This window comes from Saimiri boliviensis, chromosome 21, assembly GCF_048565385.1.
Source record: "Saimiri boliviensis isolate mSaiBol1 chromosome 21, mSaiBol1.pri, whole genome shotgun sequence".
In the NCBI taxonomy this organism is placed as follows: domain Eukaryota; kingdom Metazoa; phylum Chordata; class Mammalia; order Primates; family Cebidae; genus Saimiri; species Saimiri boliviensis.
The window spans coordinates 5,630,686-5,646,438 of NC_133469.1; the positions used below are offsets into that span (position 1 = coordinate 5,630,686).

Genomic DNA, 15,753 nt, shown 5'->3' on the forward strand with positions numbered 1-15,753 from the left:
ATTGTGGGCGCTGATCCCACTGGGGGCTTTTGGATGGAGTGGGCTCCTGTATGGACATGGAGGCTCCCGTGCAGAAAGGCCTGCTTTGGAAATACACAGGTGCCTCATCCGTTGGCAGGGAGACGTCTTCACTGTGTGGCCGGTGGTGCTGGGTGGGCAGGCGTCCTCACCGCCTGGCCGGAGGTCCTGGGTAGTCAGGCGTCCTCACCGCCTGGCCGGAGGTCCTGGGTGGGCAGCCCTCATCACCAGGACCTTCTGGATTTTGAGCACATCCATCCTTCTGTTCCTTTAATCTGCGGACCCTTTTTGTTTTCTGGATGTGGAAAGAGGGGCCAAGAATTTCTGCTCTTTGTTTCCCTAAAACAGCTTTTTGCATATTTCAGGGTGGCAGTTATATCCCCATGTGGTTTTCTCCTGACCAGGCTAAGTGTCCTCCATTTCAAAAAATTAACTTTGTATACTTAGCTCCGGTTCATCCACCCACCTACCCATCCATCATCCGCTCCTCCATCCCTCCGTCCACACGGGCTGGTGGCGTCTCGTGTTGGCCGTGGTGACTGTGCAGCACTCTCCCCACCTCATAGCACCGGCCCTGCCCACTGACTGCCAGCAGCACCCCTCACCCTACTCATTCTGACCCCAAAATGCCCTGTATGTTTCTCAGAATATTCACTAGGGCAGTGCCACCACCCGTGGCATCTTCTGCTCTAGGGAGAGTTTTCTGAGGAAAAGACAGGCCTTATCTAAACTGTTCTAAGTGGCTTAAACATTATTCTTTTCTATTGCAGAAATAACTGCTCATTGTGAAAATCCACATTCCCTTTTACTATATGCCCTTCTGCAGAAAGTAGTGAGACTTTCCCGCCCCACTCCCCGACCTTGCAGGAGGAGTGTTTGGACGCGCCCATGTGTGGCGTCCCTAGATGATGCTCCTCTGTGTGCCTTTATGTGGATGCAGTGCTAGTGTTCCATGTAAACGGAGCTGTTGATAAAGGTGGGATTGTTTTACAAATTGGTTTTTTTTCCTTAATACTATAGCCGGGCAGCATTTCAGAGAAGGTTAGTTAGATCATCCCCTAAAGCCTTTCTATGACCTAAGAAGGCAAGCAAGATGGTTTTTAATTCAGTGTCTGTTTTTATATCCCGTGACTTCATGTTTTGTGGTCCACTCGGGCCTTCTGATCTTCTGCCCTGTGGGAAAAGGCTGTGGGAGTACCTTTTCTGCCTCTTCCAGGTTCCCCTTGTAGTTAGCCTGTGCAGTTGGCCCCCCACCACCCCGAGAGCTCTTTGGGGTCAGGACTCATGCTTTTCTCAACTTGGTGTCCCCAGGGGACGGGGCTGCCCCTTGTAGGGAGGTGTTGTGGCTAATGTAGGGGAAGAAAGGGCCACATGCAGTTCCAGAACACGGTTAGACATGCCGGCGTTAATTTAGTTCTTAATTACATGAGGAAACTAAAAAGATAGAATCAGGTTCTATTTCAGATGGAAACAAGTTTGTTTAAATTTCATTATTTTTAATTATATGTTCGCAAAAATGTCACCTTAGAAAGTCCCCACAGTGTCCCATCTTTGTCATGGCTCCCAGGGGCCAGCCGGTCCTTCCTGGCTGGGAGGAAGCTGACGTTCGGGACATCTTCCCTTGCCCTCACCACAGTCCAGGGGTGCCCTGTGAGTCACCCACCTCCTTGCATCCAGCTGCTTCGAGGCAGCTTGCACATATTTTCGTGGCTCAGAAAGAAATCTCTAAGCCCAGATCTCCCAAGGCCTCATAGCTCTTGCGCATTCCCTCAGGGCCACAGCCACGGCCACCATTTCATTAGGCCCCGCCGTCCATCGATTGGCATCGGGTTCTGTCTCCCTACTCTGCTTTTACCGGGATACTGATCATTTTTTCTCTGAATTGTGTTTCTTCTTTTGAACCCTGGGATTGCTTGGAATTACCGTGTCTGTGTTTTCTTTTCTCATTTGTGATCTTAGCTGAAAATTCTTTCTTTCCATTGGTGTCAGTGCTGTCCTCGCTGCCCTTCTTTGGAGTGACACACGTTTTAGAGAGAAACCTGACCTCCTTGTGGTTTGGTTTGGCCGGCGGTGACCATCCCCATGCTGGTCGATGCAGGCCCCAGCCACAAGGCTCCCGGGTCATGCCTCGCTCCCGTGTCTCCCTGCTCAGTCTCCCTGCCTCCTGGCCCCACGGGTGGCAGCGTGCCTGGTGGACAGCATGTACCTTTGGAGTTGGATGGTCCTAAATGAAAATGCGTCAGGGCAGTTAGCCATCTCGGAGTCTTGATTCAGAGCCCATTCTCATCCCGCAGTGGACTCTCGCTGGTCCTTCGGGCAGATGGTTTTGTAGACCAGCATCTGACAGCTGGAAGCCAAGCACAGCCTGCTGACCTTGTCTGTGGTTCTGTCTGGGCCACACAGCCTGGGACGGGGCTCCTCTGGGTGGTCTTGGACCTTCCCAGGCTGTCTCCCAGGGCCCAGACACACCAGCCCAGGAGGGTTTTCTGCAGCTCGTCCTGGCCTGGACCCTGCTGTCACAACCTGAAGTCCAGACTGTCCTGTGCCACTCTGTGTGCCTTTGCCAAAGTGGGGGATGCTTTCTCTGGCGGGGGATATTTATCTCATTCTAACAATAAGGGTAATTCCAATTCTCTTGGCGTTTAGAAGACAAATCGCCTTGGAGGCTCTCTGAGTTAAATGCCATTACTTCATTACCTTGAAGAGTAACAAATGGCCCATTGTGAGAAATGACACCTAGAATAGGCCACTGACATTTCCTCAGATAAAATAACAAGCCAGCTAAACAGACCAAGAGAGCGAGGCCTCTGCCTGGTGCATGCAGCGCCTGGCTCTGGGAGTCAGAGCTGCGACAGCCCAGCCTCGTCTGTGCACTTGAGGAGAGGCTGTCGAGGTCTGCGAGGCTTTAGTTCCCTGTTTACTCTTATTCTATCTGAGGAAATGTCTCCATGCTTGGGAGGCCCTTGAAAGAGGGTCCATCGATGGGCAGCTTCTCAAAACGAACCTGCCGATTACTGTGGCTGATTCAGTTCCCTGAGATGGGGAAATAAAATCAGACCCGCTCCAGGTCGGCAGAGTGTTGGGTTGATTCTGCTGAAACTGTTTTCCCCGGGAGGAAGTGGTACCCTGGGGAGGCCGCTCACACTCCTGTCGTGCGCCTGGCTTTTGCCACCACTCCTTCCCGTGGGAAAGGCGTTACGAGGGGCTGGACTTGGATCCAGGCTGCTCACTCCACCACTGCCTTCCAAAGCACACTGATCAGCGCGTGGAGGCCTCGTTTCTGCCTCTGTGAAGTGGCAGAGGTGACACCTCCCTTCCTGGGCTGCCGTGGGAAATAGGAGATAGGGCCTTTCCCTGGGAGATCCTGTGGGGCTCTCATCAGAGGGTGCGCTCAGATCAACCCGGGCTCCTGGGCCAGCAGAGTTCTGAGGCCAGACACCTTGCCACGTGCTGGAGGGAGAGTCTGCAGTCCCACAGGGGGCCAGTGTGTAGACAGAGCCACCAGCAGCATGCCGGTGTCATGGACATGCCCGGGCTGGGAGGAGGGTCAGGACAGAGGAGGGTCGTGGCCAACCAGCAACACTTGTCAGCCTAGCCCTGCATTCGAGGGAAGGGGCACAGGGCCCTGCCTTCCAGTCCCTGGCTTGGTGAAAACATGGCCAAGAGAGTGAGGGCCTGGGTGCGCCCTGTGTGCTGCGGACAATGGTGTCCTTCACAAGCCTGGGGCCCCGGAGTAGCCCATCCATTTTCTCCACACCTGGGTGACTCTGACACCCAGCATTGAGGTTTCCAATCTTTAAAGTCACTCGTTCTCCCCTTTAATTCATGACCTTCCTGAGGGTATCAGGTCTGTCACTCATGTCTGTCCCTGGTGTTATAGGGACAGATCCCACACAGGGGACCGGCTCTCTGTGTCCCTGTTACCCTCCAGGGCCGAGCAGCGGAGGAAGGCAGAGTTGTGGTGTGGCCTGGCTAGAGGGCGTGCCGCTCAGTCGTGAAGAGGAGTGGGGCACTGACACCGCGTGCTGCGGGGGTGACTCTTGAGGACGTTGTGCTCAGTGAGAAGGAGCCAGTCACGGAGGGCCGCAGAGCCTGATGCCAGCAGCGTGAGACGTCCAGAATAGGCAGCTCCATAGAGACAGAGGCAGGTTAGTGGGTTGCCAGGCGAGGGGTGGGAAGTGGGAAGCGACTGCTGAAGGGCCCGGGGTTTCTTTCCGTGGTGACGGAAATGCTCTGGAACTAGTGTGATACGTGTGCAGCCTTGGGACCCCCTGAAGACCACTGCGTGGCACATGCTACAGAGTGGATTTCGTGGCGGATGAATTCCCTCTCAGTTTACACAACCCAGAACCAAATCAAGGCAATACCCACGGAGTGACTGAGGGTCCACCCCCACCTCCCCAGAGAGAGGAGTGACGTGCAAATGGCTGGAATCCGCCCACCCTCCCGCGTTCTCGCAGGCCCTGCCATGTTGGATGTGTCCAGGGCTGTCACTTCCCTGTCCAGGCCCTCACGTGTCCGGTGGCTCGCTCCTGCTGGAGGGTCAGACACGGAGGCGCTCTTCCCCTTTTATCCTGCTGGTTCTGAGGTGAACCAAGGACCGTGGGAGGTGGCGTGTCATCCCGGCTCTCCCAGTCACACGCTTCAGTGTGAGTTAGCGATGGGCGGGGCTGCGACTGAGGAACCAGTGTGATGAGGACTGCGCAGCACGAACGTGCGGTGGGCCTCTGAGTCCTCGGGGCGCAGGTAGGGACCAGGACTCAGGGACCAGTAGGTGGGGCTGCTTCTGTACCCTTCTCCCCACGTGTACCAGGCTGCTCGGGATAGCTATGGCCTTGCACCCCTTTACCTCACTATTGTCAGGGGCTCAAGGGTGGTGACAGCAAAGTGGTGACAGAGCTGAAAGGAGCACACGCTCACAGTGCGCAGGAGATGGCCTGGCGCCCCGGCAGCCCGCAGTCAGCACCATCAGCGTTCTCTTCCTTATCGTTGTTGTGACTGTTGTCTACTTAGACCTTTCTAAAGATGTTATAGGCTGAAATTGTTTCTTGTCTTAAAGAACATTTTCCTTGCGAAGATGCCATGCAAATCAAACTTAAGTAAAAAAAATTTGTAGGGTAGATAATTTTTAAAACATTTATGAGTATTTTGCTGGATGACAGCAGTTTTGTAAGGATCTAAAATTAGTTTGTTCAAGTATCTGATGAGCCATTTCAATTAGGCATCTGTTTTGCATTTTAAAAACTTTTAGACTCTGTTTTCTCTCTCTCTTTTTTTTTTATATTTTAAGAAGGAAATTATTTAGAGCGCCATTGTCTGTTCTTTCTTGGAAGCACATCTGTGTTAGAGCTTTCTGGGGTTTTTGATCATAGCATGGAAGTTATTTACCCTGTGTAGTTTTGGAAACTCTTAACTTTGGAAAAAGGTTTTTAGAGGAATTATTGCCAATTGAATTTGTAAATATATCCGAAGCAGAGTTTTCAAAATCTTATGAAAAACCTTTCAGATCTCTGTGAGGATTAAGCAATATATTCTGTTTTCTCTCATTAGGATGTGAAATGCCTGAGAAGCAATACTTTGTAATATATTAATTATGTTAATTAATTGGAGAGGATTCAGAATATTAATTATCTGCAACTAATTAGGCGTTAAGATTGAGAAGCGTTAAGTGATGAGGTAGAAGACTGCATGAGTCATTTAGCCAGACTGATGAGAGCGGGTGGAGGGAGCCGGATGTGGGTGCAGCTCTGGCTCCGTGGGCCTCCTCGTGGGTCGCGGTCCCATGTGGCTAAGTCTCCTTGTCTTTTGCATGCTCGGCGCCGCCCAGAGGCAGAGGAGGTGGACGCGGTGGACGTCTCCGGCGTGCCCGCAGAGGTGCTGTGCAACATTGAAGCCGACACTTACTGGTGCATGAGCAAGCTACTGGACGGCATTCAGGTGAGCGCCCGAGGTGCCCACGGGGACCTGGCCCACGCCCACAGCTCCCGTGGTGAAGAGAGCCTGGTGCCTGGGCTGCTTCTGAGTCTCAGCGTGGCCGCGCAGTCTCTTCTGAAACCTCACTTTGCTACATCTGGCCCAGCACAGACCCCTCAGGGTTGACGAAGTGTGAGGAACAGGGTGTGTGCCCTATTCTGGGAGTGGTCCCCACGTCCTGCTGAGCGCCCCGCAAGAAGGCGAGGTGCAGGGTCTCATCCCCTCTACCCAGCTGCCTGCAGACCATTGCCGCCACCACCACCAAATGGGACAGCTCACGGTTGCTGCGTGTGTGTGGCCGGCTGTGCTCAGCGAGATCCCCCCTTAAAGGGCCTCAGATTGGGGGCCACAGCTCCTGGTCTTTAACACCAGGCTCTCGTCCTGTGGCCGGGGCTCCAGGTGCGTGGGACGCTGCAGCCGTGAGCTCTTGTCCTGTGGCCGGGGCTCCAGGTGCGTGGGATGCTGCAGCCGTGCCTGTCTCCAGAGAGCAACATGAGCTGGTGTGGTCCCCTGCACCACAGCGGGGACTCTGTGGGTCTCTGTGTTAGCTAGGGTTAATGGCTGAGATTTCTGTAGAAGAGCCACAGGTCTCCCAATGACAGGGCTGATCCTATGGAATGGTGTCGGGGCAGAATCCCACATAGTGCCTGGGAAGGGCCTTGTTGGTAGGTGATCAGGAATGAGGACTGGAACCAGCTGATACTACAGAGGAACGGCTGAGGGGGATGGACGGGCCCCCGAGTGGGTGTGGGGCATCTTAGTTTATTTGAGGCTGGCACATCTTTCTAGACACCTGCTTCCTGGGAGGTGCTGTGCTCCACACCTGGGAATAGTGGTGAGTAAGAGTGAGGCCTGCTCCAGAAGCTCACTGGGGAGGGAGGGTAAGTATGGCATGAGGGGACAGACACTTGAGCCCAAGGGTGGGAAAAAGTAGGTTTCAGGGGACAGTGAATTTGCTGACAAAGCGAGACTTGTCAGATAGAGGACAGTCAAAGCCAGAGCACAGTTTGGGTCGATAATCATTTTCCGAGGGACCAAATGCCAAGCCATCGTGGGTCTTTGTAGGTAGGTGGCCCTCTGCCAAGAGCTGGGGCCTCCCGGGAGGGTCTCCATGTTCTGCCAGCATCCCTGTTATCCCAGCTAAAAGGGGGACCCTCATCTGAGAGACACAGAGACGTGTTTGTACCTCAGTTGTCACCTGCATTGCCTGCAGGATGTGGCTCTTCCTAAGCCACTGTGGTAAAGGTTGTTCCTGATACTGCTAAGTGAAGAGGTCTCAGCTGATCTACTTGATTTGAAATCGTCTAATATGGCTTTTATAATATGAGGTCTCAGGTTTAGACTCCAAGTTTAATTTGAATATTTTAGCTAAAAGGTTCCGTTGAGGAAAGACGTGTGGTTTGCTGTTAGATTTTGAAAGTAGACACCAGCTGTGTGGTTGGAGGCTGGAGACCTGGTATCTGTTGGCTGATCCTGACTCTTCGTGACTGACTTTGTTTCTTGTAAAGAAAAATGTACCCGCTGGAGACATATTTTGGCACAAGCACCAATTTATCATTTCCCCTGCTTTGCTAATATTTTCATACATTTTATTCTTTCTCCTAGACCTTTTGGCTTTTTGCCCCCTTAGAAAAAGGATTGAATCATAATGTAAAACTTTATAAATTTCAAATGTCACTCTTCTGATGGTGAGTGATGGAGCTTGTGCCATTTAAATACAAGATTATCTGGCCTCTATTTGTAAATAGAATCCGCTGTACAATGGAATCGATGCTGGCTTTTCATTTTTCACCCGAGATTTGTGGTCTGATGAAATGGTTTATCGGCAGGCCTGGCAGGTGGAGGGGATCGCGCTTTCCCGGCGTAGGTGTTGATGCTGCATCGTGGGCCCCTGGCAGCCGTTTATCTTTCTCTCACGTGCCACGACGGATTCCGCGTGACCCTCCCAGGAGCAAGAGTTGAGTGATGTCGGTTCCCACCGTCCGGGGGCCTTGCAGCTCGGCTGTAATCCCTGTAGGCAGGGCCACCTAGCAGAGCTCCTCTTGGGGACCGTTTAGTGTTTATGAGCACTGCCACTGTTTTACGTTCAGAGAAGTATGAGGACGTGTACTCACTTAAAACCGAGGTGACACGCGGGCCGGCGTGTCAGCTCTCGGGGGACCTGGCTGCCTCTGCCTCGCAGCTCCCCTCCCTACTCTCGGTCTTACTGTGTTTCATTCTTCTTGGAACTGCTAGAACCATCTTCCTCAAGCACCCTTTTCACCACATCACTGCCCTGACTGAAACCCCTGGGAAAGCTCTTTCTTGGTTTTCACAAGTGCAGGCTCCCAGCGTGGCCTGTGCCCACCGTTCCTAGTGTCCTGTCAAGGCCATGCTTATTCAAATCAGCTCTGCGGCCATCCTTGCCATTGCTGCAGACTTTAGTGGCGCCGCTGAACCAGAACCACGCGGCTGGGGCTCTTCCTTACCAGGAGGAGGATCTTAAAGGGCCTCTGGGTAGGTCGTCCCCCTGGGAATGAGTGTGAGGAACTGACACTGTCTCCACCGTGACAGTGGCTCTTGGCATGGGCATTCGCAGGACAGGCTGGAGTTTGGGAGATGAAGCCCACTGCCCAGGCGCCATGCTTGTTCTAGAACCCAAGTTGGCTTCTCTGTGTTCTTTTCTAGCTGAAATACAGACGCGAGTTCCATTTGCAGAAGTTCTAGAGGGCAGAAGCCACATCTGTCTATTTTTTTAACCCTTGGATGTCCTGGAGAGTCATAACTGTTTTTGGTTCACCTTGGAGCCTCAATTTGAGATTCTGTATTCTCCTTGTTTTCAGTCATTAACTTGGTCGTTTTTGTCAGAATGTGTGAAGCACCTGCCCTGTCCAGGTAGGTGCTCAGGGAGGTGGAAGACTTTGGGTGTGTGAGTCAGCATGACCCTGCTGTCCCTAAGAAGCTCAGAGCCTGGTGGGATGGAGCAGGGGGAGAGGACGGCCGATGGAGGCAAGGACAGTGTGCTGGGAGAGGAGGCTGCCAGCCTCAGTGAGACGGCACACTGGGAAAAAGAACAAACCACTCTTCCACCATCAAATAAATGCCTGGAAACATTAGGGATTTGAACTGGTCTGTTCTCACGCTGCTTAAAGAAGTACTGAGACTGGGTAATTTTTAGAGAAAGAGGTTTAATTGGCTCACTGCTCCACAGGCTGTACAGGAATGATAGTGGAGGAGGCTTCTGGAAACTTCCGTTTTGTTTTGAGAGAAAGTGTTGCTCTGTTGCCCCTATTAAAGTGCAGTGGTGCGATCTCGGCTCACTGCAACCTCTGCCTCCCAGGTTCAAGTGATTCTCCGGCCTGAGTAGCTGGGATTACAGGCATGTGCCTCCACGCTTGGCTAATTTTTTATATTTTTAATAGAGACGGGGTTTCACCGTGTTAGCCAGGATGGTCTCAATCTACTGACCTTGTGATCCACCCACCTTGGCCTCCCAAAATGCCGCGATTACTGGCGTGAGCCACCGTGCCCGGCCCGAAACTTTTAATCATGGCAGAAGGTGAAGGGGAAGCTGGCACGTCTTACACGGCCAGAGCAGGAGGGCGAGGGGCAGGGGGAGGTGCCACATACTTTGAAACAACTAGGTCTCAGGAGAACTCATGGCGCCAACACTAGCGGGGATGGGGCTAACCCATTAGAAACCATCCCCATGATCCGGCCACATCCAGCCAGGCCCCGCCTCCAGCATCGGGGTTTAGAGCTGAACCTGAGATTCGGGTGGGGACACAGATGCAAACCGTATCAGCAGTATTGAACCGTGACTGTCTGAGGTGCGTCGCGGGACTCCTTCACAGCAAAGAGTGGTCCTCCAAGAGCGACAAGCACCGACTCCACGGGCTGATGCTAGTGAATTGGAGGGAACTGTCCCACCAGCTCATGGCTAGGAGTGCAGGCCTTCCTGCCCTGGCGAGATGTGATCACAGAAGCCGGTCCTGTGCAGGGAGACCAGCTGCTGCCCAGAGCAGAGACACAGGCTGTGCGTGGACATGCCCAGGCCTGTGTGCTTTGGGACTCTGCACTTGAGACCTTATGGACGAACTCGAAGAACTTTTGTTTGTGTGGGTTAATTCTCTTGATAACTGCCATGTTAGAAATTCAAATAGAGAAAATTAAAAATATTTAGTAATTTGTTTAAAAACAACAATGGAAAACCCATTACATATTATTATAAGTAACATTTTTATGGTAAAGTACTATTTTTCAAAACAAAAACCTTTAGTGAGAAGAAAGGCATTGTTTCATATTCTTGCAAATCTCCTTAATGTCTCACTTAATAGAAGACGAATTCTCATTTCTACTTCTACATTCAATTTGTGTTGGTATTTTTTTGTTTTGGCCGAAGAATGTGAAGAAAATCCAGCATCACGTAGATATATAGCTGGAAAAGGAGTGCTTCTTTGTTCTTGTTTTTTTTTTTTTTTTTGAGATGGAGTCTTGCTTTGTTGCCCAGACTGGAGTGCAATGGCGGGATCTCGCTTCACTGCAACCTCCACCTCCCAGGTTCAAGCGATTCTCCCACCTCAGCCTCCCGAGTAGCTGGAATTACAGGCACCTGCCACCATGCCTGGCTAATTTTTATATTTTTGGTACAGACAGGTTTTCACCATGTTGGCCAAGCTGGTCTTGAACTCCTGACCTCAAGTGATCTGCCCACCTCAGCCTCCTAAATTGCTGGGATTAGAGGTGTGAGCCACTGCGTCTAGCCAGGAAGTGTTGTAATAGCCTCTTCAGGTAATTTTGGATTCTTTTTTCGTTCATACTATACTATTACTCAACACGTGGTAGTTTCTTAAAGGTTAGTTGTGATATGAAATCTGAAACCTCATCAGTGAATATTTTGTACTCAGTGACATTAAAATTGATGTCTTACATGTTGATAGGATCTTTTACCCATATATTTTTGACTCTAACGTCATTCATTGGTGATTTGGAAAATACTGGCTGACTGAGGTGTGCAGATCTCCAAATGTTGACACGTTTCATTGCACAATCAAATTTGTTAGTATGACCACTGTCTCCTAAGAAGCAGCTGTCAGGCCCAGGGTGGCAGATAAAAGTCTTCCAAAATTCAGATTTTAATTTAAAAGCTCAAGTATTATAATTGGAAATAAACACCCTTCCTGGTTTCCTTTGAAGGGACAGGCTAGCTTCATTTTTGAGAAAGTACCTTCCAAGAGGCCCAGCCTTGAATAACGGGTTTGTGTGTTCTTTCATGTAAACATGTTTCTTGAAGGCAGTGCTCAGTTTAGCTCACAGCCGAAGCCAGCGCACCAGGTGTTTTCCTTGACGGAAGCCTCTGTCTCTGGATTTGCCCCTCAGAGGCTTTCCCTGTTCTCCCCGCCGTTGTTCAGGGCTGAGACTGAGCACAGTATTAATAGTAGGGTCAGTGACCTTTCCCGCTGCGTCTAGGGCATCTTTAGTGAAACAGCCTTTCGTTTTCACACCATGAGCATGTGCTATCAGGAACACAGTGACTGCGAATGTGGCGGGGGCACCACCCTGCCTGCTGCCAGTGTGCCCACCGCCCTGCCTGCTGCCAGTGTGCCCACCACCCTGCCTGCTGCCAGTGTGCCCGCAGTTTTACTCACTGCTGCCTGCGTACTGCCAGCACGAATGTCAGCCCCATGAGGAAGGTGAATCATGCCTTCGTGTTACTATGACAGCAGTTTCAATGTAACAGACCCCTTGAAAGATCTAGGGACCCCCCAGCAGTTGGCTGCCTGCTCTCTGAGAACCTCTGCCTAGGAGGGATGATCTCCTGCCACAGGCCTGTGGCGTTCCCATGGGAAGAGACTTCTGCAGATGACCTCGCAGCAGAAGAAGTACAAACCAAGCAGAGAGAGAGTCTGCCGGGAATAAACGTTAGCGATTACTCTCATCAGGAGGATTTGTACCGAGACGTGAGACACTGGAACAACGATTTGAAAGGAACAATACAATGTGTAACTTAAAAATAGTAAGGAGAAAGAAACAGTAAAATAAAGTCTCTGAAGAAAGAACTCACAGGAACCAAACAACTTCTAGCAATCAAAATTAGAGTCACTGAAATTTAGAACTCATTAGACAAAAGAGAAGAGAGAGTTAGTTAGAATTGAATGTAGTGCTGAGAAAATTACCAACTAGGCCACACAGAGAGATACTGAAAATATAACACATTAAGACATGAAAGATAGAATTTAAAAAATAGAACTAGAAAGAGAAAATGTGTTGGAGGAAAGCCAGTGTTTGTAAAGATATGGCTGGAAATTTTTCAGCATTGATGAGATGTTGTTACTAATACCTAATAAACCTCCAGAAAGATGAATTGAAACAAATTACCTAGAGAAGAGAAAGTCTCGTAGGAAAGAAGGGCCAGAACAAAGCAGAACAGTGTGTCTCATGTTCTGAAGAAAAATAACTCTTTAATTAGATCAGATTTAAAACCAGACTCCAGCTATATGCTTCCTGTAAGACATGTAAACACAAGGAGACAGGTAGAGAGGAAATGCAACAGAAGAACGTAAGCAAAGTAATAGTTATATAGCGATGTAGCCCATATGTAGCTGTGTAGTAGTCATGGAGCTATTAGAGGAGAAAGATTTTTAAGGCATTGCTAGAGAGAAAGCGTGTCACTACCAGTGGATAAATTTACCGGGGAAGAGTGAGTCTTGAATGCGTGATGGTGACCACATGTTTGTGTACATGTACATGAGTGTGATGGGAGAGGCGTAGTGGGTGTGAAGAAGGCACTGTTCTGAGTGCTTTCGCTGTAGTATCAGTTCATTTTCCCTCACGGCAACCCATAAGGCACTTCCCACTTTGTGGCTGGTGGTTGCAGCACTGGGATTTAGACTCACACAGTCTAGCACTAGATTTCCTGCCTCTCAGTGATTAGTAGGTGATGTGGTTATGGGAGATTCCTGTCCCCACCCAAATCTTATCTTGGATAGTAATCTCCATCATCCCCTGGTGTCAAGGGAGAGACCAGGTGGAGGTGGTTGGATCATGGGGGTGGTTTCCCCCGTGCTGTTCTCGTGATAGTGAGGGAGTTCTTGTGAGATCTGATGGTTTCAGAAGGGGCTTTTCGCCAACTTTGCTCAATATTTCTCCTTCTTGCCACCCTGTGAAGACGGTGCCATACTTCCTCTTTGTCTTCTGCCATGATTGTTAGTTTCCTGAGGCCTCCCCAGCTATGCCGAACTGTGAGTCAATTAAACCTCTTTTGTTTATAAATTGCTCAGTCTCGGGCAGTTCTGTATAGCGCTATGAAAACAGACTCATGCAGTAGGTCAAGCAGATAAGAATTAGGAATATCTGGGAGGTCACGGACTGCACATTTTGGGTAAATGGACATATCTAGAACCCCATATCCAGCACACAAAGAATATTCATTCTTTTCCAGTGTGCACAGAACATCTGTAAGAACAGTAGTACCAGCAGTTACCAGGGAGCCAGATAGACCAAGGTCTGGCTAGGGGATTAGCAGATTGAGAAGAGCATTTTAGATGAAGCCGAGACTCTGTGGTGTGGGGTCACTCAGTGCGCTGAGGGAGTTGGCGTGTGGGCTGGAGTTTGAGGGTGGGAAGCTGGGTTGATGTTTGGCAGCTCTAGAAAGTCTGTCCCTGCTGCTCTCCCCAGATACTTGGGCCTGGTCACTCATCTCTGATAGATTAATGCCCTTCCTGCTGGGTGTTTCAGAGACAGTGTTTTTACTCAGGAGCATTTGGTGTTGGAGGAAGAGGCAAAGCAGCTCCATTTCCAGATGTGCTGGTCGTAGGGGGATGCTCTGTCCACCAAGTAATGCCTGGAAAGCCACTGCTGGTCTGCTGGTCGCGTGAGCAATGAATCGAGGTCATCGGCACTGCCCTGAAGGATGTCTAAGCTGGCAGAGGGATGTGGGCTGAATTTGAATTAAAAAGAGGAGTCGCCTAGGATCCAAACAGGAGCCCAAACTAGGAGGTGGCGGGACAGGCATTGGCGGCAGGTGCAAGAGCACCGAGGCTGGCTATTGCCCTTGTTGGCCTCACAGAAGGAGTGCACGGTGTGCAGCGGCGGTGGTGGCGGGTGCCCCACTGCCTCATTAGGGCTGCTTGGAAATGTCTGTGGTGCTTTTGGTGGTTGGGAGATGCCGCTGCATGGACGGTTCCTTCTGGGAAGAATCTTTGTGGCATTGCAGTAAGAAGCATGATGTGGAAGGAATGCTGCACCTGTAGTCATCAGATCTGGGCTCAACGTGTTCTACCTGCATGACCCTGTGAATGACTCCAGCTGAATGGTTTTCTCCTGGGAGTGAATGAGGTTGTGAGAAAAATCCCGTGTTTGGTGGTGCAGTGGGTGTCTTGGGTCTGGCGCGGCAGACCATCTGATCAGAGGTTTCCACAGTGCAGGGCGGTGCTGGGGCTGGCTTGCAGGAGGGTACCGGGGCTGGCTTGCGGGAGGGTGCCTGGGCTGGCTTGCGGGAGGGTGCTGGGGCTGGCTTGTGGGAGGGTGCCGGGGCTGGCTTGCGGGAGGGTGCTGGGGCTGGCTTGTGGGAGGGTGCCGGGGCTGGCTTGTGGGAGGGTGCCGGGGCTGGCTTGTGGGAGGGTGCCGGGGCTGGCTTGCAGGCAAAGGAATGTGGGGCAGGGCAGGGGGTGGGTTGCCCCCAAAGTGGTCCACCTCTAAATGTGGGAGAGATGACCTTGAGCCTCCCATTGAAGCTTCATGGGGACTAATCCTCAATGTCGGGGAGAGATTTTCTGTGTTTTCTTCCTCAGTTGTGTGGTAGCTTTGATTATAAGTGTTTTAAAATGTTCAGATTAGTTTAATTTGGAGAAATAATTTCTTTCATTCTTGTCTTTATTTTTCACTTTCTTTCATGGTTGTGTTTTCTGCTCTTTTTCCTGAGTTTCACTGTGTGTGTCTTGTTCTCTGGGTGATGTGTGTTGGGTGTGCACAGGTTGACTGTGTGTGGGTTCCTGGAGCTCTGGCTTTCTGGAGTGACCTGGGATGTGAGGGTGGAGAAAGAGCCCTTTGTGGCTCCCCCGCCCAGCTGGCAGAGCAACTGGTGCCAGAATGGGGAGATACGGTGTTTTTATTTATTTGTTTTCCTACCAAGTACACTGGTAGGGTTCTAGCCAGATAATTAAAAAAATAATTGGGTGGGCTGTTAATTCTTTCAGTGGTTTTGTGGCTGTGTCTTTTTAATGCTCTTTGGTGTTAGTAGCTATGGTTTTGGGGACGGTTTTTGGTGTAGATCACAGAAATACGCTTGAGCCAGTACCAGGTGATGAACACTGCTTTAAGAGGGATTGCTTTAACACAGCGTGGTGGCTTTGGGGCCTGAAGATAAGTGGTTTTGAGTGTGTGCTTTCTAGGCAGTGGAAGCTGCTGACGTAGTACTGCGTTTCGGCCCCTCCCTCTCCCTGGGGGTTTAAGGTTGGTATCCAGTGAGAAGTTCCAGGCTGGGCTGGGCACTGTGGCTCACGCCTGTAATCCCAGCACTTTGGGAGCTGAGGCGGGCAAATCACATGAGGTCAGGAGTTTGAGACCAACCTGGCCAACATGCTAAAACCCTGTCTCTATTAAAAATACAAAAATTAGCCCAGCTTGGTGGTGCATGCTTGTGATCCCAGCGTCTGGGGAGGCTGAGGCAGGAGAATTACTTGAACCTGGGAGGCGGAGGTTGCAGTAAGCCGAGATCACACCACTACCTTCCAGCTGGGGCGACAGAACTGGACTCCATCCCAAAAAAAATAAAAAAAAGAA

General features: G+C 50.8%; 1 protein-coding gene across 5 annotated transcripts in view; it reads left to right on the forward strand.

The window, feature by feature from the left end:
• Positions 1–15,753, forward strand: part of TBC1D22A (TBC1 domain family member 22A) — a 366,614-nt gene that overhangs the window by 193,859 nt on the left and 157,002 nt on the right. For all 5 annotated transcript variants that reach the window (XM_074391214.1, XM_003932758.4, XM_074391215.1 and 2 more), the window contains one exon: positions 5,846–5,955. In XM_074391214.1, coding sequence (XP_074247315.1) covers positions 5,846–5,955 — 110 coding nt within the window. The remainder of the gene's footprint in view (positions 1–5,845; positions 5,956–15,753) is intronic.